Below are 27,781 nucleotides of genomic sequence, written 5' to 3' on the forward strand. Positions count from 1 at the left end.
TAAACATGATGGTCGTGATTACTGTCATAATTGTTAATTGCATCCAGGTAGACACTTTTGCTGTGGCTAGATTATGCGTACCACAACGGTGCCATTTTCTGTGCTGAAGCAGTAATGAGTATGCATTACTGTGTTTCGGTCTGTAGGGCGCCGTAGCTAGTGAAATTACTGGGCAAATGAGACCTGACATCTTATGTCACAAGGAGACGAGCGCAATTGTGATCCCACTGAGAATTTTTGGGGTTTTTCAAGAATCCTGAGCGGCACCGCATTGTAGTGGACAGGGCGTATCAATTACCATCAGCTGAACGTCCTGCTCGTCTCGTCACTTAATGTCATAAAAAAATATATTTCAGATATTTTACTATCGGCTAGTTCTCTTGAACTTCACGTTATAAATGTAAGATTTAAGAACTTTATTTCTCAGAAGAATAATACAATATTCACTTATAGAGAAAATATATTCTTATTACTATATAATATGTGAGCCGTGAGAATATAACAATATCTATAATATTTATTATTTTTTCTTGTATAAATAAATATTAACAAAGTAAGTAAAGTGGAAAAAAACAGTAAACACACACTAGATGAAACACCTCAAAAGAAATAACTACTTATACAAATTATAATCTAAATAACATACATAAATAAGTTACCTACACTACACTAATGAATATCAACTAAAGACACAATACTGAAACTGAATACAATAATACCAGAACTTTAGTGAATTACGCGATCGAGCTGCGCATTGCGCATGCGCAGACCGTCACTCGCAATTTGTAAATATTATAAAGCTGTGTGTGATCTTTTAATTTCAAATAATTTGAATTGAGCAACAAACCATTGTTTGCTACAATATCGTGATTTTTTCTAACTTCTAATAGTTTCTTGAATGTAATTGAAATAATTTAGTATAACTATTAAAGCAAAACCATTAAAACGCGCTATAAATAGTCACTACCTTATGTATAAGGTTTTAACACTCGATTAACATCGTTTTGTATACAATCCATAATATTCAATGTAGAGTAGGTTCCTATTTATCCCAGCGGAAACTCCATAGGGAGTGCCGCTTGCGCCTCTTCTCTCCCCATGAGAAGGTCGCCTTCGATGTAGGCTTAGAGGGCACCTGCCCAAAGCCAACTGCAGGTGGTGTTTAGTGGGTAGGCACCTAGGTTTTCACGTGAGTCCCACATAACCAACGCGGACTTAGGCTGCGTTGGTATGCATGAGCATTCACCACCTCCCTCCCGTCGTTATCCCGGAGGGTAGCCCATTCCCGTGCTTGGGCGCAAAAAAAAAAAAAAAAGGTTCCTATTAAGCGGCGGAAGTGTTGTCTTCAATTAAAATCCAATATAGCTTCTTCAATACGTATAAGTATTACTTAATCACATTATTTATCATAAGTGAATCGAACTACACGAGTTACAGACCGCTACTGAATATAAAATAAAAATAAGTATAATTGATGGGAACACAGTGTGGACACGCATACATAAACAAATAGCTGCCTTAAGCATATGCATACATGTGTCTCTACATTCAATTTTATTCATGGTTTATTGCTTGGTTTCTGAGTAATTTTACGGGAACGGTTAAAGGCGAGTTTTGTTTACAAAACTGAAGCCGTCCTCCGTACATAATGAAACAGTACAATTAGGTACTGAGTTACCTTGACGACTTCCGAACCTAGTTAGGGCGTGGGCTAAGATAGGGGTCCAGGGTTATAAATAGAACCTTAGTAGGTGCAAACGTATGTAGAAAGAATATTATGAATATGTATTTACGTATATATTTTGCTTATAATTTAGTATATTCAGACAAAACGTAGCTATTAACTATTCATACATTTACAATACATGATTTGATGATACGTAGAAAAAAACAGCTATTACTATGAGGAGGTGTAGATTGTAGAATAAATCAAATCAAAATCATTTTATTCATGTTGGTCAAGGAAATGACACTTATGAATGTCAAGTCTTCTTTTTTTTACATTTACTGCCGCTTCGCAAAAGGTTGAGCTACTGGGCATTAAAAGGTTGAACACTGTCAGTACTTCAGCTAGCTATTGGACATCTAAGCCGAAATAGCTGCCAGCGCTTGAGTTTCCAGTAGCCCTGTTGAGATTGTATTACTGTCTATATTTTACCCTTTTATGGTAGCCATTGTGTCCATTATATAGGTGTATATGTACCCATTACGGCTGTAGTTAATAAGTGTGTAAGCCGTAAGTGCGTCAGGTTTTTTTTTATTAAAATCTTATTCATAATGGTCCGCTAACTTTCAAGAGCCGCTTAGTAGTGTTTTTTCTCATTCTGACTTAGGTCAATAGAAGAAGACAGAGTGAGAATTAGCAATGCTTTAAGTAGCAGACTATTATGAATAAGGGGGTTAATGTTTGTGCAAGGGTGGCCTTAGTTACTTGTGATCAGTTGACTCCGTACATTATGAAACAGTGCAATTAGGTAGTGAGTGGACGACTTCCGAACCTAGTTAATGCCTGGGCTTAGATATTTTAGGGTATTTTTTATTAAAATCTTAATGTTTGTTCATTAGTCATTACTTGTGACCAGTTGACTCACACGTTGTCTCCTGGTGGCAGCATGTCTGGCTTCTGCATGTAAGTAAGCTCTGCCCTTGAGCCGTCAGTTACTATCGAATAATATCATGCTGTAAAGTGTAAGGTCACTGTCCTGCACCTATCGCAAAACCTATCGAGTATTAGATGGAAGAGGTCAACACCAATCACCCACAAATCGTTATAACATAACATAACCAAGTTCAACTTTACTAAATATTTGTTTATTCAAATTCAAATATTTTTATTCAAAATAGGATGTAACATCACTTATTGAAAGTCAAAAACTGCCACCCATTCCAAAACGTGTGCCTCAGACCTGAGAAGAATGGGCGCAACAAACTCAGCGGGCTTTTTTTTTCATTCAAAAAAAAATATGTTTACAAAGTAATATTGTACAATTAAACTTATAATTTAATATCCTGAGTACGGTCGCTCCATTCCAGAATATTTTAGGAAATAATGTAAAAAAGTCGTTGTTGCAGTGAATGTAATACGAAATGTAATAATTTTTAATAAACAAGTGCGTATAGATAGTGAGTGCTATTTGTTTACGTAGGAGTTTTTTCACTAACACTGTCCCTTTCAGTATATCCCTTGCTGCAGAAGAATCAATGGATCATTTTCTTCTTCTCCCATTACCTTATTGTAATAAACCCTCAACAAAAAGATTTCATAAATAATATAAGATACAAAAAATAATAATTGTAATCTTAAAACTTTTTGGGAGCCGTTGTTAGTAAAATTGCAAAAATGGGACCCTTACTGTAGATAGAGACCTTTCGGTTTTGTTTTGGTGTCTGTATGTTTTTTTATTATTTTATGTATAAATAATTGATATCATCAATGTGGCCATATATTATAATAAATATTAAATATTTTTTTTATAAAATCAATGACACATTATCTTTTACTACATGAACTCATGAATGAATCGTAATTTAGGCATAAATCACGGTGTACGGTAAAAATCATATCTGATGAATTAAATGTATTTTTTCTATACAAATACGAAGCAATTAGCAAATTAGAGTTATCTCTTTTTCGCTTGCGATAATTGCATTTACTATCCTTCTTTGACGTGTAATTGTAATGTAGTGTGCTATTGCAATGTTAAATTATTCATGTGTGCGTTAGTGTATCATTTTCAAACAAACCGAATGTTGTCTACGTAACCTATCTATACTTTTAAATATCATTGCCGTGCGGCCGAATATTGTTTGCCATTCGCGCCATTTACGCCGATTTTTCTAGTCTTGTGTTTATAATTATTATTATAATTTACGTTTTACTTACTCGTGTAAGCCATTTAGTTTTTGACGTTTTTTTTTTGCGTCACTTAGCATATTATATGGTAATTGAAATGATTGGTAAATTGCATTAAAAATAAGAACTTTTGACACCTAATCTGTTTTGAAAAGAGCAACCTTATAGTTTCTTGCTCATTCTTCTCTGAGGAAATCTAGTGTAATATAATTTACTTTTGAAATAAAAATATTTTTGATTTGATTTGATTTTGATTTAATTAATATTTAAGCATCCTTTTTTTCTTTTGTGCATTATTTCCGTTCTTCGCAAATGGACCTCTTACCTTATCTGGCTCATCTTCCTCCTTCTTTCTTCTTGTTCTTGAACTTCGTGCTTGGTTGGAAAAGCAGTCATTATACAAGGATGATCATTAATCATTATAAAATTAGATCATCAAAGCCACGAAACCTATAAGTTCTATTGAAGCACCATTCCAATTTAACCCAGTGATGTTTATCCAGTAGGAAGCTCCTATTCACAGCATGCCGGCTAGATTATGGGTACCACAACGACGCCTATTTCTGCCGTGAAGCAGTAATGTGTAAGCATTATTGTGTTTCGGTTTGAAGGGCGCCGTAGCTAGTGAAATTACTGGGCAAATAAGACTTAACATCTTATGTCTCAAGGTAATGAGCGCTATTGTGGTGCCGCTCAGAATTTATGGGTTTTTCAGTGGTACTTTATTGTAATGGTCAGCGCATATCAATAACCATCAGCTGTACGTCGTGCTCGTCTCGTCTCTTATTTTCATAAAAAAATATATCTTTCTGTATTGTTTAATTCCTTCAACGTATCAGGGCACCCTATGAGGCATTTCACTCGGTCGGTTGACGGAAGCCCTAAGAACAGCGTAAATTGTATATATGCTGTATGTCGTTCACTGTTCGCGTCAACACATACTAACGGCCGGCCTCTCTCCGACTCGCCACAAAGTCAAGGTTCGCAGGCGAGTTTATAAAAAACGGGGGCTGTTTAAGGCCATGCAGTCTTTGAAGCTTCCCTGCGGGGGCAACACGCGATGATCTCGTACTCAGTGAGCCTGCTGGTTGCCGCAACCATCGCGGTCGCCGCAACCACCCCAGCTACGGCAACCGCCGCAATCCTCCGAGAATATACTGGTATGGTTGCTTTTAACTCTACAGCTACAACCCTGTATTGTGTACTCTTATAGGAGATGTTACGTCGGGACAACCCTTAATTGAGGGTTGCAACATCTCTAGTGAATTATTAGCATTTGTGTTAATTTACAATTTCTTTCATAGAGCTTTATTATCGTTAAAACTTTTTTTATTATATTGAATATGAGCTCTTTGAGTGTGTTTAAAATAAATCTAAACAATTCACAAGGTGAGCCTTGCGAATCTTAGCGATCTAATTAAATGCCTAATGAATTTAAATATTTAAAATTTAAGAACATTAAGTGTAGAAAAACATGATAATGTCACGAGGATCGTGTTCTCATAACCAAATTTAAATATATAATATATTTTATAAGGAAATGATTAAAAAGTAATATACATAATAAAATAAAATCAACCAATTTATAAGAAAAAGTGTAATGTGTACTCATGCAATGTGTGAACCCGGTAGGTAAGTTTTGTTTTATATTTTTACTAGCTGACCAATTTTAGTGTTCGACCGTTTTTCTGCGACTTACTTTTTAAGGCCGGCTACCACGAAAAATTCTTTTAATTTTTAAGATTAAATTATAAATCTTATTATTTTAATAATATGTGTGTTGTATTAGGTATTGGCGCCGATATCCATTAAATGTATTTATGTAACGGGCTATGTCTACGGGTTTTGTGCCGCAAACATGAATAGCTCCCAGATTGTAGATTTTTTTCCTACTTCTGGACACATATGGTTATATTTTTGATAATTCATGCTATATCTTTACAAATTAAAGCCTTTGTGTTATTCTGATGTGTAAGCTATATGATTGTAAAGTTTCATTAAAATTCATTCAGTAGTTTTTGCGTAAAGTAGTAACAAACATACACACACACTCTCAAACTTTCGCATTTATAATATTAGTAGGATATAGTAGGATAAAGTAGCTAGTGAAAATGTAAATTATTTTTATTGTTTTTATTTTCACTAAACTCTATGACGACCCTGAACAAAAATTTAGTTCGGTATTTTTTAATACAAATTGAAATCAAATGACTCGTATTATACATTAAAATTACTCCGCATTACATAAAAATATTCAAATGAGATCGGAAGAGATTTCGTGTTTACCTTGATGTGGTTTTAATGAAGCCTGTTTGTCGGTCTATTTGTTTGTCAAACTCAAACTCAAAAAATTCAAGTAGCCTGTCATCTATAGAGCGTACTAAGAGTTTGCTCAGACTTTACTTAGGTAAAACTAGCCGAGTGTATGCTTAGCATAATCTTTGATTTTGTCTTCATAGTCATTTTACAGATGAAATTATAGTGAGCTTATGCTAAAATAGCCCAATGCTAAAGTCAAGTTCGCGTTTTATAACACTTAGCAAAGTTTTAATTAAGTAAAGTCTGAGAAAAGTCTAAGTAAACTCTATACATCTCAGGCTAACAAATGCCTGACCGAGCATCCTTATGGCCAATCCATGGAGTAATAAGGTTTTCTCATCTCTCTCCTAAATTTCTCCCTCACATTTTGTCGTAAGTTTTGCGCCGATGGAACTTTATTATAATAAGCTATTTTTTTGCTATCAATTAGCTAAATTTGTTTACGATTTAGATTTTAAACTTTTGTAAGTATTATGACGGGTACTCGAGGACGGGTATATTTTATTAATTTGGTGCTGATATTTCGATGCAATTGCATTAATCGTGGTCGCGGCCATAGATAGGCCACTATATACCAGAGATAGATGTGCCACTGATGTTTATCAGTGTACCCAGGCTAAGAGATGGCGCTGCGTCATTTTTAGTAAAAATACTTTACGCCCGTAGTGTACCAACTACCGTCGGAGATTTTAATTGCATATTCCGATATTGATGAATATTGTAATGTGATCTTTATTTGTGGATGGAAATTCTTAATCTCATTAGAGTTTCAGTTTTTTTTTTTTTTTTTTGCGTCCTAGCAAGGGAATGGGCTACCCTCCGGGATAACGACGGGAGGGAGGTGGTGAATGCTCATGCATACCAACGCAGCCTAAGTCTGCGTTGGTTATGTGGGACTCACGTGAAACCTAGGTGCCTACCCACTAAACACCACCTGCAGTTGGCTTTGGGCAGGTGCCCTCTAAGCCTTCATCGAAGGCGACCTTCTCATGGGGAGAGAGAGGCGCAAGCGGCACTCCCTATGGAGTGAAGAGTTTCAGTGTTTTTATCGGAGTTTTATATTACTTTGATTGCCATACGATAGTCAAGTCTTGTTTTAATAACTAACTTAAGTAAGTTTTTTTACTATCACTAGCTCCATCTATCCATCTATCCTGTATGTAAAATGATCGCCATCGTGATGAATTTGCAGTAACCTAATAGAATAGATGGTAGCACTTTCAATGCAAATTTTTATCATGTGCCAAAATAGGGAAGTTGCACCCCTCGGTCGCGGCGGAACTGCGGAGACGGCGAGAAACTCTTGACACATTGACACTTGACACTAATAGTACATTCACTGTACACGTGGTGCCTAATTCATTTTGGTCTTTGATTCTCTTAATAACAAGAAACAATACTAACTACGACGTTCAAATGCAACAAAAATACCCGAAAGTATGGACGTAGTCAGTAGTGTGTGGCGTGATTTAGGGATATTTGTGCATGGAACATAATTCCTTATTGGTATCGGGAGAAGGGCATTTTTAGCTGGGCTGCATACTTTTGTAGCTATCAACGTTTTACATGTTTGTATTAGCTTTGTCAAATTGTTCCAAATAAACTTGTATAATAACTTGTATAAAAACTTGTATAAGAATAAAATTGTAACAATGCATATTACAGAAATGCACGTAAAATATCCCCAAATGAAACTTTATTGCTATCATTGACACAGTTCAAGATCAAAAAAACGACTTTAATCTTTAAGTTTGTTTTACCTTCCGCGAATTTAAATATTGATATAATAATATACATAATTATTTAACACAAGTCGCATTGAATAATTTGTCCTTAGCATTGAGATTGCATTATATTTCTTATAATTAAAGATATAAAATAGCCAAACTTGTTGTCCCGAGGTAATACAACGTCAGCTGTTGAACTATATTTGTGTAAATTGCAATTTCCGAATGTATGAATATTTATGTATGAAAACAACTATTATAAAACCACTATTTTTCACAAACCAGGTGAACGTACCGACAACTACTCCGCAGATTTATGTTACTGTTTCTTTACGATAATAAGGGACGAGACAAGCAGGACGTTCAGCCGATGGCACGATTGATTGATACGCCCTGCACATTACAAAGCAGTGCCGCTCAGGATTCATGAAAAACGCAAAAATCCTGAACGGCACTGCAATTGCACTCTAGACATAAGATCTTAAGTCTCATTTGCCCAGTAATTTCACTAGCTACGGCGTCATTCAGACCGAAACACAGTAATATTTACACATTACTGCTTCACGACAGAAAAAGACGCTGTTGTGGTATCCATAATATAGCCGGCATCCTGTGGAAAGCCTCCCACAATTCCCCACGATCTTGCTTCTCTTTGGTTTTAGATAAATAACAAGAAAACAAAATCAAATAATTGACTTTAAACTCAAAGATTATTTATTTCTACTGTACCTATGACAGACTAACCAAAACGGTATTTATATGGCAGCCGTTTTTTGTAATGCCATAATAAAGCGATATTGAGGCACGCAACGCCGGAGGTCGTGAGTTCGAGTCCCGCATCGTTCATAAAATTTTGATTTTCAAATTTTATTTGTGTATTGATCCTAGAAGTGAGGGTTATCACTTTAAAAACATAACATATTGTTGAGATTTACAAGAGCGACATCTCAAGTCAATTTCCTAATATACATATATTGGGGTTGAGCAGGTTATCAACTGTAAAGTAGATCCTGTAGATGAAGCCACAACCTGAGAGTTGAACAAAGCAAACAGGGTTTTATAGCGAGGCGTTAATCGAACGGTTGGCTCAGTTGGTTAGAGCACCGGCACGGAACGCTGGAGGTTGTGGGTTCGAGTCCCGCATCGTTCAAGAAAAATTAGTTTTTCAAATTTTATTTGGATATTGATGTTATTTGATTTGATAAATGCTTTATTCATCGTATGTGTCGCGTTGCAAATCTTTATTATTGTTTGCGGGTAGTTTTCACTTTCATCCGTTGACCAAAGAGGATGTAAACACTACGTTATAAGAAGACTGTCTAAGTAAAAATTTAAATTTAGTTTAGTATGGAACGTGCAGTGATATGACATAAGTTTGAAATAGTAGTAATTACAGTGTCGCGAAACGCGAATAAGTATAATTCGGCTTAGTTTGAAAGCGAACAGTTGCTTGAAACGTAGTTGATGATATCCGTTTTTTACAAGATCATAGCCGTCATCTGTCAATCTATCAATGACCGCACGTTTCATAAAATCGAGTGAATCGCTTCTTTCTTAGAGAGTTATGCCAGGCTGCCGTTGACTTACTTGAAGTTTACCCCCCAACCAAAATATAAAAAAAATGTTTTATGTAAAGTACAATCAGGGCCGGATTTAAACTTAATGGCACCCCTGGGCACCGGAAAAAAATCCGCCCCTATACTGGAATTTTACTTAAACTTATAGTTTATATAATTTATTTTTTAAAACAAAAATAACTAATTTATTGCAGAAACTTTATTATATGTTACCTATATCTTATATATAAAATTCTCGTGTCACAATGTTCGTTCCCGTACTCCTCCGAAACGGCTTGACCGATTCTCATGAAATTTTGTGAGTATATTGAGTAGGTCTGAGAATCGGCCAACATCTATTTTTATACCCCTAAGTAATAAGGGTTTTTCACCCTTAAAAATTTTTTTTTAATTTTTGGACGAAATTTTTATTGTGAGTATATTGAGTAGGTCTGAGAATCGGCCAACATCTATTTTTATACCCCTAAGTAATAAGGGTTGTTCACCCTTAAAAATATTTTTTTTAATTTTTGGACGAAATTTTTATTTTTATTTTTTTATAATGTGGCATTAAAAATACATACAACTTCAAATTTCCACCCATCTACGATCAACAGTTACTTTTGTATCGCGATTTTAATATCGGCAATACAACGTTTGCTGGGTCAGCTAGTATTCTATAAACATGAATTTACAAATAATGGATAAATTGAATTTCTTGAATTATCAATTTAACTAAAAATTATTAATTAACTCAAGAATTAATTAAGTAATCAAGCAATCTTGATAAGACTAAAAAAAATTTTTTTCACTTTCAAAATTTTGTCGCCCTAAAAAATTTGCCGCCCTGGGCACTTGCCCCAACTGCCCCTAGTGTAAATCCACCGCTGAGTACGATTTTGTATTCTTCGTGTCTATCATCACTATTGTATTTTGTGAAGATCTTATACTTCTTTGGGCGAAAACTATAACACCGATACCCAAATTCGACCCACTAACGTTATTTGGTCAACTAGACGATTCGTATCATACTACAGCTACAAGTCTCTTTCATTTCATATCTCTACTAAACCACAACCAATGGACAAGAACTAAATAAAATTTCGATAAGTATAATATGTAAGATAAAAATAAAATACATTTATTACTGATTCTATAAAATAATTTATTTATATTTAAATAAACGCTATTTGACTTAATTATGCGTTATAATAATTTCATTGGTTGTATTTAATACCGTCTATATTACCGGGTTCGAATCCCGGTAGGTGCAAGCATTTATATGATCAATATGGATGTTTGTTTCCGAGTCATGGATGTTTAAATGTATTTATGTATGTTTAAGTAAGCATATTGTATTAAATATATCGTTGTCTTGTAACCTACGCAGGCTATATATGCTTAACTTGGGGCAAGATAATTTGTGTAAAAAGTGTGTCAATATTATTATTATTACAATATTGTTATTCTACAAACTAATAGCAGCACGAGGAATATTGTTTTAAGATTAGATCATTTAAAACGTCTAGATAGACTGTGATAGCTGTGAAAACATCGAAAAAATATTGTGTTTAGAACATACAACTATTTTGAGCAATTCACGCACACTAATACAAAGTGTCATGCAAATCGCGTGTGTAAGACATAGCTTGTCACGCACACTAAACTAATATTCCTGGCCTGTTTTTGATGGTTGTCTTACAGGAAGAGACTCTATCTAGGCCTATCAATTACCTATTTCAGGTTTTAATAATTATTGTTTTGTTACGCCAAAGAAGTATAGCTTGTTCCGTACGTAGGTACATCAGTATAAATCCAATTTTTAATTTATTGTAACAAAATCTTTATGTCTTAGTACTCGCACGCTTAGATGAAGGATTGGTCTCCACTGCGATCCAACTAGACACCGCAGTCGCAAAGTCTGGCAACTAATACTACACCCAAGTGGGCGTACTCGAGCCAGTCTCGAGATTGTTCGAACAATGTGTGACGTTGACGTGCCACATGTTCTGTTAAACTTTGCTAATAATTGAAACTAAAATGCCGGGTTGCGTAGTAAAACCTTGTAAAAATAAAAACTCTGGGATCACTTATCATCAGTAAGTATTTTGTGTTTTATTAATTTCATTGTAAAATAACACGAAGCAAATGTCACAAAATTTGAAAGACGCCATTGAGTGTCAAGATGCCACGCACACAAGCATCTATATAGCATATAGTTGCCGTAATAAAAAAGCTATTGTTCTTAGGTTGTGCGGTATTTAGTTGGAGCGCAGCGGAGACCAATACATAATCTAAGACTCGCACGCTTCACAACTAACAGCAAAGAGAAGGTATAAAAGGCTCATTTGCACGCACTTCTTAATATTTCCCCCGTCCACCTCTTAAGGCATATGCAAGTATTTCCTGAATTGATTTGTACATATTGCGTCAGTCACTTAATATGAATGTTGTTTATAACAAATGAAGAGTACTTAAAAAGGATAGTTTATTCAACTTAGAATCATATATGTTCAAAATAGTGCATTATATTAATTAATTAACTGCTCGATGACATATTGTTTCCTCAATAAATTCTAATAGTTTGTTTTGCAGGCAATTAGTTTTAAATATCAGTCTTAATAGCCTTGTTTTAGTTTTTATCTATACTGATAAATGGAGAGACGTTTTTTTCGTTCGGTGATACTGAAAACTACTGAATCCAGGGGCGTGCATATCATATAGGCAATTAGGCAGTGCTTCCTCGTTATGAACCTAAATTTAGTGTTAAAGACTACTTTAATTTGGTTCCGTTATTTCATATCCAAACTTATTTTGAACACCTACTCTTAATGTTTTTCCTAAACTAAATACCTACGGTAAGCAATGTCCGGATTGCATATTGCCAAGCTCAACTACGACTTGTTAGATCTAGAGTGCCTACCTTAGTACAAAACCAATGCACGCCACTAACTGATCCGATGGGGATAATACACCACTTATGGTGTATCTTAATGTTTGTATATATTTTGTATGTTTTCCGTAATGGTTTTAGGTACTATTTAATTAATAATATTAATAATAATAATATTGACACACTTTTTACACAAATTATCTTGCCCCAAGTTAAGCATATATAGCTTGTGTTATGGTTTACAAGACAATGATATATTTAATACAATATACTTACTAAAACATACATTTATTCATATAAACATACATAAATACATTTAAACATCCATGACTCGGAAACAAACATCCATATTCATCATAGAAATGCTTGCATCTACCGGGTTTCGAACCCGGTACCTTAGTAGGTTAGTAGGTAGGATCGCTAACCACTCGACTATACAGGTCGTCCATTAATGGTCGTTACTTACCTGGAAGCTATATTTGTTTGACTTACGGCCGTTCCCAATATTCAGTCTATCTCTTACTTACTTAGATAAAAACCGTAACTATCGTTGACTTCTGTCCCAATAAAATCAACAGTAACCCACCTTATCCGTACACCCCGTCTGTCAATGGGAGAACGTATAGCTTACCAGTGATATAAAGTTTGTATGGAAACTGCAATTCACACGTCCCAATATAAGGCGATAAGAATGACTTATCGGGTATATTGGGACAGCTTCAGATTATTGACAGCTAATTTCTGACAGTAGGAGGTAGTAATTTATCTCTACCTCTAGATAGTATATTGGGAACGACCGTTAGACATACTACAGGGGCGAACCAACATGACACCTGCCTCGAATATCGTTTGTGCAATGTACAGTGTGCAAAAAAGTTTTTGTTTCCATTTCACTTTCTACGTACGAAAACATTAAAATATTTAAAATATTTTTATTTTATAAATGTCTTATGCATGTATATTATTAAATTACATATATGTATCGGTTTTTAAGTAGTAACTTGTAGTTGTCATTCTTTTTAAATGTAATAAAACATAAATATATAGAAATTCGTATTTTTGGTGTTGCTATCATCAGGTGATTCGAAAATAAGCGAACTGACGAGATGTACTCAGATAGTCCCGAGGAGAAGGTGTAAAGAATTTGTTGTTTCTCTTTAAAGATGTAGGTACTGCGGTTGAATTTGAACACGAATAATCAAATATTGTTTGGAATACGCCTTAATGTATAGAGAGTAATATAGTAAAAAGCCGATAAAATATTGAAAAAAATATTTTTAAATTAGTATTTGTGAGTGTTACACATTTAAATAAAACACTTTTTGAAATATTAAAACGCTTGTAATTGTAACTGTCTTTACATTCGATTTTGCGTAAAAGTTAAATTTTTATTATTATATTAGTTAACCCGAAGTTATATTTGCCATAGTTGTCATTATTAAGCACAGCGCCATTTAATGCCTCAGAGACACTGTCAGTAAATAAATCTGATGTAAAATTAGTTACAATATATATTTAAATATGTTTGAATTGTGCAACATAATATCATATTAAGAAAACATCGAAACATCTAGCGAATATCAATAGTAAAAACTAAACATAGGCAAGAAGCAATTAATGAAATGAGTTAGGTATAAATAGTTTTGAAATTGGTATCGCTACAGAACACGTTACACAAAAACCGCGACCCGCGATCCTCGTCAAGGTCATAACTGAAATACTTATAAGAAGACTCCGAAAATGGTGCTGTGATAGTAGATAGCAGGTTGAACTGGGTTCGCCCACCGCCAGCTTCGGATGTGCCAATACTTAATGATACGTGGCCAAATGTGGCTTACGATTTACATAAAGCCAAATCTGTAGATAAAATAACTGTAACCTTATAACTAGTTGAGTCATCACCTAATCGCAAAATGGTATTCCTAATTATTTCATAAGATTTAAAAAATCATAAAAAGAAGGAGCTACAACCGTAGTGTTGAACAAACATACCAAGTTTTATGGATCATATTACATGCGGTCGGTTGGCTTACGGCCGTTCCCAATATTCAGTCTATCTCTTACTTGAGATAAAAATCGTAACAATCGTTGACTTTTCTGTCCCAATAAACTTATCGACGGTAACTCACCTTATCTGTACACGCTGTCTGTCAATGGGAGGACATATGTCTTACCAGCGATAGAAGTTTGTATAGAAATTGCAATTCACGCGTCCTAATGTTATTAAGTTTATGAATGTACTTTAAAATAATAATGCCTTCATATTAGTGCTTCATGGCTGAATATTTCGCCGCTGTGGGATTTTGTACCTTTGTGCTATTCTGTGCAAATAAACCTCTGATATAAATTTAAACTTGAGTTTTAATCAGTAATGATTGTAAATAAACATTGTTTAACTAAAACATATAAGTAGTCACAGGCGAGGGAGATTGTCGCAAGTAAATAGCCTTAAATGATTTTAAATGGTTTTATTAAGAATGTAATAAATTATCCACATTATTTATTGATTTTTTGTGCGCACAATGTCAGCAAGTGTAACATAATGTAATAATCGTTTGCGTCATACCATTTCCTTTTGTAAACAGTGATTCGTTCACTTGGTATTTGTGGACTGGAAAATGTGATACATTGCTTTGTTATAGAGCTCTGAGCAAGTATTCAAACGCTCAGACAATAAAAATTCTATTGGCAATTTTAAGATACCGACACTTTAAGTCACAAACTTTTAATACAAGCAGACTTTCACAAAACAACTTTTAAAAGTTTTACAGTGAATAAAGATTTTTTGAATTTGAATTTGTACACGGTTTACGCACGGTCGCCCGGCGGCAAGGGGTGGTCCCAGTATTATCGAGATACTAGACTAAGAAGTCACCGGTTTGCGCCCATGTGAACATGCCATCATGTGAACGAGGATATACAAGTCAATACCATGGGCTTCTAATGGTTTTCTAGCAAGGTGCCTACCTTGCGATGGCTCTAAGTAGTCGTAGTTTAGCTTTGGAATTATATATGGAATTTAGGTGTTTAGTATCTAACGTAAGGAAAATTTTTATATCTGGATGTCCAATAAAAGTTTGGTTATAAAATAACGGAGCCAAATTACACTATATTAACTCTAACACTTATATTTATTACTTTATTACGATTACTACTATACTATTATTACTTCAGAACGAGGTAGGCACTGCCTAATTGCCTATATGATATGTACGAACCCGATACGAACGACCGAGAATATAACTCCCCTGGTCAATACAACATGGTTTAAACAAGCCATATTTGCTTAAATTGTGTCTAAACACCTTATAGGGCACCTTCACAGCTATATTAGACCTTTCTGTGGCTAGCAGTGATAAAGTTAACACGGCACGGCGTCCGTATACATTTGAAAAAACACTGAAGCAAATTTTTACCACCTTCCTTCTTATTTCATATATATATATATATATATATATATATAGCACGGCTTATATATTTTCGGCCTTATATACTCAAACCAGAATCAACAGGATATTAAAATAAAACTTGTGGTTTAGAACTACTTAATTTGCTAATGTGCAGAACTTGATAAACAACCAGTTGTTTAAAAGCGTTATAAAATAAAATTATAACTTGTAAAATTGTGATTGTACAGAAATTGGACTAAGCTCGTTTTATTCTTCATGAAATTTTCAAAATGATTATGCTATTATATGTAGTCTGGAAATTCTGTTTTTATTACTTATTAAATAAATAATATAGTTTCAAATACATTTTTTGTTAATCACGTGTGAAAGCGTGTTTTTAACGATTAGTTAATGATAATTTCGTAGCAATAAATAATCGACTTTTGATGTGCGTATGTATGTTTGTATTAACACGCGCCTTAGTCTTCGGCACAAGGACATTACCGGGTATCAGATATCATTTTTTTTTATGAAAATAAGTGACGAGATGAGCTGGACGTTCAGCTGATGGTAATTGATACGCCCTGTCCATTACAATGCAGTGCCGCTCAGGATTCTTGAAAAACCCTACGGCGCCCTTCAGACCGAAACACAGTAATGCTTACACATTACTGCTTCACAGAAATAGGCGCCGTTGTGGTACCCATAATCTAGCCGGCATCCTGTGCAAAGGAGCTTCCCACTGGTGTTGGAATGGAATGTTGGCTGGATGTAGTAAGCCATAACCAAACTGATAGAGGGGCTATTAATTATAAATGCAAGTGATAAGCCAGTATCATAATGACGTCACGTCGCAGGTTTTGCTATGGGAAACTAACCTAGCAAAGAATGCTTACACATTACTGCTTCATGGCAGAAATAGGCGCAGTTGTGGCACCCATAATTTAGCCGGCATTCCGTGCAAAGGAGCCTCCCACTCATAATTATGTAACCTTGAGATTTTGCCAAGGAAAATGGAATAAATTATTATGTTCGAAAATTCCGTTGCATAGATGCTAATAAAAGTATGTTGATAAAGACATTTAAATAGATCTCTTGAAATGTCTTTGCGTGTTAATTACATTTTATATATAATTTTATAAAATGTTCGTATAAAACTTTCATTTCCTTTTAGTGTGTGTTGATTGGCATAAAATACATTTATTTTCTCAAAATTGATTCCTTTAGAATTCTTTTTGATATCATTTCTAATATACTAGATACTACTACCGCTTCGGAAACAAATGGCGCTCTGAGAGAGAAGAAGCGGCGCAAGAAACTCTCCCAGCATTCTTTTTTTGCGCTCTTTTTAGTGAAATATACAATATTGTACTCTCATTGTTATTGCTATAAAAAAATCATAATCTAGTCCCAGGCTGTGCGATCATTTAGATATTCAGCTGTGGAGTAGTAGGATTTACAATAGAGCCATTTTTAAATGACACATTTAAATCTATTTTAAGATAATACCTGAACAGTGGCTGGGATATTTTTATAGAAGTGTATACATTTTCCCTTAAAGCTATTATGTATCTTATGAAGCCTACTAGAATTATTTACAAGCAATCCCTTATTTCTAGTGTTATAATAATAAAAAAATCATTATTAAGAGCAAAAAGGTGACGATTTGATTATGCATTTACTATATGTACTAAATAACTTCCTGTTAACAACTTGGTAACAATATTAATAAAGGTATAAAAGAATATTGAAAAATTATGAGATTCTTGGCAGTTCTTATTGAAGTTATGTCTAGTGAACCACAAGCAATTGACGATAATTGATCAAATTTCAATTTATGTACAAGATTCAAAATAAAAAATAATTCCGTTTAACAAAAAAATAATTTAAATATATTTAATTACACGTTATTTAACTAAGTTATGCGGTATTATAATATTTTCATTGGTTGAATTTAATACAATATTGTTTTTTGTACAAACGTACAATAGCATGAGGCATAGTTTTTTTTAAAGATTTTTGTTTTATTACGCCAAAAAAGAATCACACACACTGTTTTTTATTATATTAAAAGCTGTCAGTGATTAATTTAAAAGATAGATAAGATAGAAGGTACCAAAAAGAAATATTATTTCACTGTTAAGTTATCACAATAATTTCGTCACTAGACCAATAGAGTTCAACGCGAGCACACCAGCTTGTTCTAAGAAGTGCATCATACGGGAACGACCCGCCCTACGACGTTGCCACATGCAGTTGCATTTTAGTGACCATGATGTAGCCTGACGCCTTTTTTAGAAACACTGATCCAACTGTCCAGAAAAACAACGTTTAAGGATTCTTAGAAAACAGTATGTATGGAGATTGACGGAGATAATATATTTTATGACAGATAGACACAGAGATAAAAGAATAATTGCTTACTATTTTGTGATGTAACAGGCATGTGAGGCAAATTCTAATATTTTTATTCAAAATAGGATGTGATATCTCTTTTTGAAAGTCAAAAACTACTACCCATTCCAAAAATAATGCCTCAGACCTGGGAAAAACGGGCGCAACAAACTCAGTAGGCTTCTTTTTTCTCATAAAAAATATGGTTACAAAGTAACATCGAGAGTTGATCAAAGCATACAAGATTTTATGACGATACGTCACTCGAACGGTTAGCTCAGTTGGAAGAGCACTCGCACAGAACGCGAGAGGTCGTGGGTTCGAGTCCCGCATCGTTCATAAAATTTTGTTTTTGAACTAATATTGTACAATAAACCTTATTATTTCATACCATTAAGAAAGTCATTTAAGTTTAACAATTCTTTCTAATTTCGTAATACATTTGTTTTGAACATTTTCCGAGATCTTGTTGTAAAAGCATATACATCGCCCTACAGAAGACTTACTAACTTGACTTAGGCGAGTAGTATGCATTATAAGTTTATGTTTGTTCTTGGTGTTAACATAATGGTTATTACAATTTCTAGCAAATTCACTTATTACACGTGAGAAACGTCATGTAACAGGTGCAAGTAATATATTATTCAGTTACTCATATAAGTGGCATATCATGCATAATTATGCTTCCGTCTGGTTCTGCTTTGGTCATTTTAAACCAGCAGTACACTCTTTCAATTAAACAATTGTGTATATTTTATTTTAATCCCAAACAATAGCACGTTTTAAGTAAGATACTATATATTCTGTGTAACGCCGTACATACCTATACGTTAGATGTATAAGCATTAAATATAATAATTTTAAAATTATAAGTAGTCATACTATTTATTGTATATCAAGTTGGTAAGCCTTTTTAATAAATTCGTAAAAAAATAAATTTCGTGCTCACAAAGTAGGTACACATGATAGAAGTGAAACCTGCATTGTGCATAAACCTCTAAATTGCTAGGATGACAAATGATTTCAACCGCTATAAAAGACATTACTATCACCGCTACCATATATAAATATGGTTCTCCTGGTGTCTATGCAGTAATACGTCGTTCGCATGACGTCAGAATATATTAAGGTATACTCGCGTCATACATAAGACAATCACCTCTTGAACTATCGCCTGGTACCAAAACGCTGTATAATGCTTCCTATCTCATTTTCTCCCACGCAAATTTATGTGTATCCTCTCTCTTTTTACTGTCGTGCTTTTTCGTTTCATCGACTTGCAAATCATAACGATGCTAAAGAAGTTTTCACTTGAATGAAAATCGCATTGCTGATGTTTTTTTTAATATTCAAGTATATTCAACACGTTAATTGGCAGTGCTTAGTAATAAAATATTTGTAAGATATATAAATTTAAAGTTACACTTCTAGAAATTAATGTTTGCTTGTGTTTGACATTTTCGTCGTATAACATAATATTATCATTAACATCTATTTAAATTTTGCATGAATATTCATTACACTCAAGTGACATCAATTTTAAATTAAATTTATGAGGACTAACAGGTATAAACGTCCTGTCTTATGTTAAGTTATGTAGGATGCAAAAGAATCACTTAAGAGGATTTATGTGACAATACAAAAATGCAATTTCGTTTCGTATAGACAGACGAGCGTGCAACGCTGAGCGCAGTTATTTGGTGAATTTTTTGTTTATGTTTGTTTAAAAATTATTGGAATTAGTTTTTGATAAATAATGGTGCTTTAGTGTCTAGAAAATTTAAATCTCTTTTGACATACATTTTATTCCAAAACTGTTGTCTACTATGGAGCTACCTCACATTTATACCAATGGTAGGCTCCTTTGCACAGGATGCCGGCTAGATTATGGGTACCGCAAGGGCGCCTATTTCTGCCGTGAAGCAATAATGTGTAAGCATTACTGTGTTTCGGTCTGAAGGGCCCCGTAGTTAGTGAAATTACTGGGCAAATGAGACTTAACATAAGAATCTCTCAAGGTGACGAGCGCAATTTTGGTGCCGAACAGAACTTTTGGGTTTTTCAAGAATCCTGAGCGACACAGAATTGTAATGTGCAGGGCGTATCAACTACCATCAGCTGAACGTCCTGCTTGTCTCGTCCCTTATTGTCATAAAAAAAAACTCGACATAAGTATTTAAAAAGAATCACATTCAAAATACCACTACAGTGTTTGGTACATAATTTAAATGAAAACATATTATGTATCTACTAACATAGAACAAAATTTTTGTTTGAAGTTATCAAAAAATATATCAATTCTCATTCAATGTTGCATAGAGTCCACTTAAGATGTCTCGTTTTCATTGCCAATGTCAGAGATGAAGGTCGTTAAGAACGGTTGCTGTATTACAAATATTTCACGTTCCAAATTGTGGCGCACGGCTGAATTATATACACATTACTTAATATGTTCACCGACGTGATTTATTACCTGCTAAGAGCTTTGTGGGAATCTAAACCAGAACACACCAACGAGACGCACTCGCGTTGAACTCTTTTCTAACTTATTACTTACTTTTTGGAACTAACTTCTCGTAAGATGATTCAATTCTTTTTTTAATGAAAATAAGTGACTAGACGAGCAGGACGTTCAGCTGATGGTCATTGATACGCCCTACCCAATAAAATACAGTTCCGATCAGGATTTTTGAAAAACCCAAAAATTTTGAGCGGCACTACAATTGCGTTCGTCACCTTGAGACATAAGATGTTGTCTCATTTGCTCAGTAATTTCACTAGCTACGGCGCCCTTAAGACCGAAACACAGTAACGTTTACACATTTCTGCTTCACGGCAGAAAAAGGAGCCGTTGTGGTACACATAATCTAGCCGGCTTCCAGTGCAAAAGAGCCTCCCACTGGTCAATTCATGTAAAAAACTTTAATTTGTAAATACTGGAGTAGTGTAAGCATCCTTATGCGGTGTTTGCGGGTCGATACGACATGGCTACCTTCAATAAAAGTGCGTAAACCTTCCTGAGAGGCCGGCGACGCTCCTGTGATTCCTCTAGAGTTGCAAGAGAATGAGGGCGGTGGTGATCATTTATGACCCCGTGACACCTTTTCCATAAAAAAAAAGTACAAGCTTTTATATGTTATTTTATTTTTTGAGGCTTCTTTTTCGTAAGTATCTATAAAATTATAATACTTTGGCGACTCTAGCAGAATTAACACTCAAGATAAGTCTTAACACTTTTTTTGTGGAAAAGCAAACAACTACAACTTTCAAGTAGGTAAAAGTAGGTATAAATAAATAGGTAACATATAATTTGAATAAAATTGTAGTCAGCTACGCTATCCACATATTACTATGTAAAACTTTGAGGTATTCAATGTTAGGTACATAGAAAAAATGTTTATGCAATACTAATTGAAACTTAAGAGAAATAAACAATGTTCTTAATTATGGCTAGTTGGAGCAAATTAAATTTATTAAAATCAAATAATTAATAAACACAAAAAATAAAACAAAATAAATAATTATCTAAACAAATGTACACAAAATTATGACTATATTTACAATGATATTAACCTAAAGTACTTATAATGTTTAGTAGATAAAAACATATATGTAAATAAATCAAACATTATCCAGTTTTTTTTTTTAATTTGGCACTGGGATAAGATTATGATATCAATTAATTAAATGGACGTATATTACTGTTGAACTCTTTACCACGTTAGTTACTGAGTAATGCGTTCCTTATGCACTAATGTAGGTATTATTTTCCGCATAATAATAATCGTTATTACCGTAATAATCTTTATGTAATTACATGTGAGATTGTCAAGAATTAACGTGTTGGACGTGTCTTTAGCTCGAGCCTACATCAACAATGCATATTTCTATGTGATTGAAAAGTTATATTGTGTAACTTTCAAGGAATTATTTATTTCACTTATTAATCGAGACACTTGGCCCGTGGGGCCCAGAGGCGCGGAGAATGTTCAAAATACTATCTTCGCGACTCAATAAGGCTACTGGAAACCCAGGCGCTGGCAGCTATCTCGGTCAACGGATCAGCCTAGCTATCCAACGCGGAAGTGCTGCCAGTATTCTTGGTACCCTTCCACGTAATGATAGTTTTAATTTTATGTACTCATAGTATTGTAAATATAGTTATGAGATTTGTTTTGTTTGAATAAATAATCATACTTATAAATGACACATAATTATTTTACAATACTATGATTACATTAAATTAAAACTATCATTACGGGGAAGTATACCAAGAAAGCCGTAATGATAGTAGATCGTCGTGGAAATATTTGGTGGAGGCCTTTATCCAGCAGTGGACGTTTTCCCGCTGATGATCATGATGATATCAAGAATTGGCAGCATTTGCACGTTGGATAGCTAGGCTGATCAGTTGACCAAAATGGCTGCCAGCGCTTGGGTTGTCAGTAGCCCAATTGGCGAGAATTCCATTTGAATTCAAGGAATTGCATTGATTTATCCTTATATTTCATTTCTATTCTTTATATATATAATTCTTCTGTACGTGTGTTGACAGTGAACTCCTCCTAAACGGCTGGATTTTGATGATTTTTTTTGTGTTCCAGTGAATTTGAGAATGGTTTAGATTCTCGATTCTGTCCATATATAAAACTCCTGCCCATGTGTATGTATGTTAGTGAGCTCCTCCTAACGGCTGGACCCATTTTTCAAATTTAAGACGTGTGTATAGGACAAAAAATATTTCTTCATCCTTCGCTCGTTTATTGAACGTAGTATCGTCTAATATAAGGCAACAATAATTTTATGAATATTTTTATTACCAAACGGTAGCAAAAACGGTACATGACCTGTGTTACCAAACGGTCCGTAATCACTACCGCTTCCAACACCAGAAACTCCAAATATAGAACCCGAATGACTAACATTCACGGTCATGATTAGAGACCGGATTATATGCATTTGCATATTTAAGCCATCCTCAGCGCTAATTGCATATTTTCCGTAAAATCTAGATAAGATGCATTTTATCGCTATATTTACAACCTTTTCGGCGCATTCAGCAGCCGAGCGTCTTTTGTTTTGGAACGATATTATTAATGGGACGGCAGAACTTTGGCCACAAAACATAAATGTACGAAGCACATATGTGCTACTTGGGTGCATATAACACCCAAGTTCAAATTCTGCCCAGTTACCTCAGTGGATGTGGAGCGATATTTTCGACCAATGGATTATGGTCATAATATGGACCAAAATCAGCATGCTAATTGTATGGTGATTTTGAAATGACAAAAAATGAAACTTTTTTTTTTATGAAACTAAGGGACGAGACTAGCAGGACGTTGAGCTGATGGTAATTGATACGAGCTGCCCATTACAAGCAGTGCGACTCAGGATTCTTGAAAATGCCAAAAAATCTGAGTAAAATTTCGCTCGTCACCTTGAGACATAAGATGTTAAGTCTCATTTGACCAGTGATTTCACTAGCTACGGCGCCCTTCAAACCGAAACATAGTAATGTTTACACATTACTGCTTCACGGCAGAAATAGGCGCCGTTGTGAAACCCATAATCTATCCGGCATCCTGTGCAAAGGAGCCTCCCAGTGGAATTTACTATTTTTGAAGTTATACTTCTTTAGGCGCGTTATCAAAATATGATGAGAATGAAATATTAAGATGCGCGCGCATCACTGTAACACAAAAGTAACAGGTTGAAGTTGATTCCTAAAATTTTCTGACGTTTGTGACATTCGTTTTTGTGTTTTTGGTTTATTCGTCCATTATTAGGATAGGCAAAGGGTTCAAGCCCGTACAGCCGTATTCGTTATTTAATAATTAATTGTCAAAGCCATCGTTGCAAGATTTTTACAATATTGTTCTTTCTACAAACATAGTACAAGGAATAAATAATTTTAAGGATTTTTGATTTGCTAGGCCAAAGAAGTATGACTTCTTGCGCGCATACATAAGTACACACACACTTTTTTTTCTTTTTGTTCCTAAAACTAATTATTTATTTTGCATATTCTGTCAGTTTTCATGCATATTTTAACAATCTTTCATACATGTTTGCATGCATACTTCAAGCTTTTTATGTTGCATATAATCCAGTCTTTAGTCAAGACCATAAATGGTTAATGAAATAATAAATGAACTTTATCCATCTGTTGCTTATTATTGATAAAATATTAATCATATTGTTTAGTTTAGATTGTATAATATAAAATAAACATTTGGACAGGTTGTTGAATTCAAACAATGATAAATTTGTCGTAATAAATCATCGTAACTCAGTGTGGCTAAGATCAGTGCTCGTATTTCTAAATTGTGTGATATTTATTGGTCGCCACAATATCTCAACGATCTGTAAAGTTATTAATTATAGCTCTCTGTCATATTAACATGGCAGCTGTCATGTCTATGTAAATTTATATCAGTTCTTTTGATTAAAATAAAACGTTATTTGTACATAATTTCACAGTAAAACCTATCTGTATATTTAAAGAAATGCTGACCCAGCAAACTATGTTTTGGCATATAAATCAAATATCACTTAGATAGCTATCCACTGCATCCGCTGATTTTATGAATATGTAATGAAATGTCAGATGAAAAAAAAAAATAGTTTTATAAAACAACAATAATTTGATGCAAATGGGTACAATACTTTCGGCTTAGAACTATTATGCGTCTAGAATCTAGATAGACTATGATAGCTATGTGAAAACGTCGAAAAAAAAAGAGTTTAGAATTTTCAATTTTGAGCAATTCAGCACACTAACACAAAGTGTCATACAAATCGTGAGTGTTGACGTAGCTTGTCACGCACACTAAACTAATATTCCTGGCCCGTTTTCATCGATTGTTTAACAGCAAAACACTATCTAGACGAATAAATTATCTAAAACTTTCAGTTAAAAATAGCGTGAAAAGCTCTCTTCTGTAGTACAAAGACGATATAAATATGGGCTGTATTGTCCCATAATAATATATCATTAGACATAATACTATCAAAATGTCTAAAGTAAACTTGACAAGTCTTAACTTTGTCAGTTAATTGTCTTTTCGCCAATCCTTCTTTATAAAAAAAAGAAGCCCGCTGAGTTGCACCCATTCTTCTCTGGTCGGAGGCATACTCGTACTGATTCGAATGGATTTTGACTGACTTTGAATTTGTATTTGAATGTCCCATTATAAGTTAAAATCATGAGTAACTTAAAGAGACATGATTTCAATCAATATAATAAAAAAAAACAGTTATTTTACGAGTATATCGCTAACGGCATAATGGACTTCGAGTATGAAACAGGAAATTCAAACATATGTCAATCCTTCCGAGGGTTACTGAACTTTCTGCCCCATGCAAGTTACCGCGGGAGCATTGCGCCTACTAACATTCACAACCGAAGGACGATTATCTGTTACAAGCTTTATGACAGACTAGCTTTTAACCGCTACTTCTTCCGCATTGAATATTTACTTTAGGCATTTTTTTTATTTTTTAGGATACTTTTCAAATAATACACATACAAACTGCTCTTTCCCCAGCTAGCAGCGCTGTTCATATTATACAGCGCATATCCCTTGTCATTGTGGACAGTATCTTTCATAGTATTTCCCTGTGAACTTAAATCTCCTATCTCATCCCTATTTAGGTCAAAGTTTCAAAAATGCTCTAACAAATGCTTATAAAATATTTCTTATCAAGTGCCTAAATACAAAGTTTCATGGTTTTATCTTCGATAATGACGAATTTCCATACAAACTGCCATCCCCTATTTCAACCCCTCCATTTATTTTTTTTGCAATAAAAGGTAGCCTATGTCCTTTTTCAAGCTCTAGTCTAACCCTGTACTAAATTTTATCAAAATCGGTTCGGTGGTTTAGGCGTGAAAGCGTGATAAACAAACTTATATTCAATACTAGCTGGGTGCAACAAAATCTCGTCATGTAAATCGTGGTCCAGCTTTTTTGATCAGATTGCAAAACCGTTGTTTAATTTTATCTAAATCATAGTTTCTCAACCGTATTTTGCTCACCGCCCACTTTGAGAATGTGTTTTTTTCTAGAGTATTTTCGTGTATTTTTTTGCCTTTTTAGAATATATTTTTTAATCTACCCACGCCCCATCTGGGTCTTCTACTACCCCCCCGAAAGTCTCAAGAGGGCGTTATCGCCCGCGTTGAAAACCTATGATCTAAATTAACAAAATACCATGTAACCAATACAGTTAACTAATTTATAACTATAAGTAAACAATACATTGAGTAGGTTAAGTTCTATACCTTATAATACCTATACCTTAGATTGAGGATTGGTCTCCGCTGCGCTCCAACTAGATACCGCAGGCGTAGTCGCAAAGTGCGGCACCTAATACTACGCCCAAGTAATACGCGAAGTAGAAGTACTTGAGCCAGTCTCGAGCAATGTGTGACGTTGACGTGCCACATGTTAAACTTTGCTAATGATTGAAACTTAAAATTCCGGGTTGCGTAGTAAAACTTTGTAAAAATAATAATAAGAATGACACTGGGATCACATATCATCAGTAAGTTAAGTAATTTTGAATTTTATTCATTTCAATGTAAAATAGCACGAAGCATATTTTACAAAGTGTCAAGATGCCACGCACACAAGTATCTAATAGTTGCCGTAATCAAAAGCTATTGTTCTTAGGTAGTGCGGTATCTAGTTAAACAAATATTAATAGAGTTAATATAGGATGAATTCAAGTTAATCCAGGTTCAAATGTTTTTAACATGAATTTTAAATTACTTATTGAACGGCAAAATCACCACAATTCCACGGAAAATCTCTTTGAATATATGACTAAGACCTGAGAAAAACCGACGCAGGAAACACAACAGACTTCTTTTTCCAATAAAATTTCGTCATAATAAAATTTGTTTATTAAAATAGCCTAAGGGCAGTCGCTACACTTTCAAGGTTCATCAAGTATCATTAAGAAAGTTATAACTTATGTTATTTTACTGAATTATACATTACCTTTACCACATTTATGTTTTTTAACAAAAAAAAACAGCTTGGCTTATTTAAGTTGATTAAGTTACGGACATTATTGTATATTATTCATAAGGCGATCTCATGTTCTCATAGCGTACAATATACCTTTTATTTATGTTGATGTGTTGACACCTTCACGAACCGATATAATGTGCCCCATACTTGAGAAGAACGGGAACGCAAGAAATTCAGCAGGCTATTTTTCGTGTAAATATTAGTTACAATGTAATATCGTACAATAAACGTTTAAAATTAAATAGTCTGAAGGTGTTCGCTCCATTTCCAGTCTGGGGTATAATTAAGAAAATTATTTATAATATAACCACACAAGTTTTAAGTAACAAAAGTTTTTTAACAAATCTCTTAAATTTCGTAACATGTTGTAAAAGCATCGCCCAAAGACTTACTAACTCGACTTAACTGAGTAGTACGCATAACAAGTTTATGTTTGTTCCTCGTGTTAACTTTATGATTATTACAGTTTCTAGCAAATTCCTCATTATGCTTATAAACTTACAAAACATTATGAAGTATATATTGAGATGCAACAGTCAAAATAAATTAATTAAATTTTACTCTTAATGATTCTGGATTTTAATGAGACTAACCACTAGTTGCAGATAC

At 34.2% G+C, this 27,781-nt stretch overlaps 1 protein-coding gene and 1 non-coding gene across 2 annotated transcripts in view; both read left to right on the forward strand.

Moving 5' to 3' along the window:
- Nucleotides 1–4,887: 4,887 nt before the first annotated feature.
- The window catches only part of LOC126975744 (O-acyltransferase like protein-like), a 50,147-nt gene continuing 27,253 nt past the window's right edge, over nucleotides 4,888–27,781 (forward strand). Inside the window, exon 1 of the mRNA XM_050823757.1 lies at nucleotides 4,888–5,013. Within this exon, the coding sequence (XP_050679714.1) occupies nucleotides 4,914–5,013 (100 nt within the window). The 5' untranslated portion in view covers nucleotides 4,888–4,913. The remainder of the gene's footprint in view (nucleotides 5,014–27,781) is intronic.
- Nucleotides 18,398–18,470, forward strand: Trnas-aga (transfer RNA serine (anticodon AGA)). The gene has a single exon. It is a non-coding gene; the product is annotated as a tRNA-Ser (tRNA).

Source organism: Leptidea sinapis, chromosome 37 (assembly GCF_905404315.1).
Source record: "Leptidea sinapis chromosome 37, ilLepSina1.1, whole genome shotgun sequence".
NCBI classification, from domain to species: domain Eukaryota; kingdom Metazoa; phylum Arthropoda; class Insecta; order Lepidoptera; family Pieridae; genus Leptidea; species Leptidea sinapis.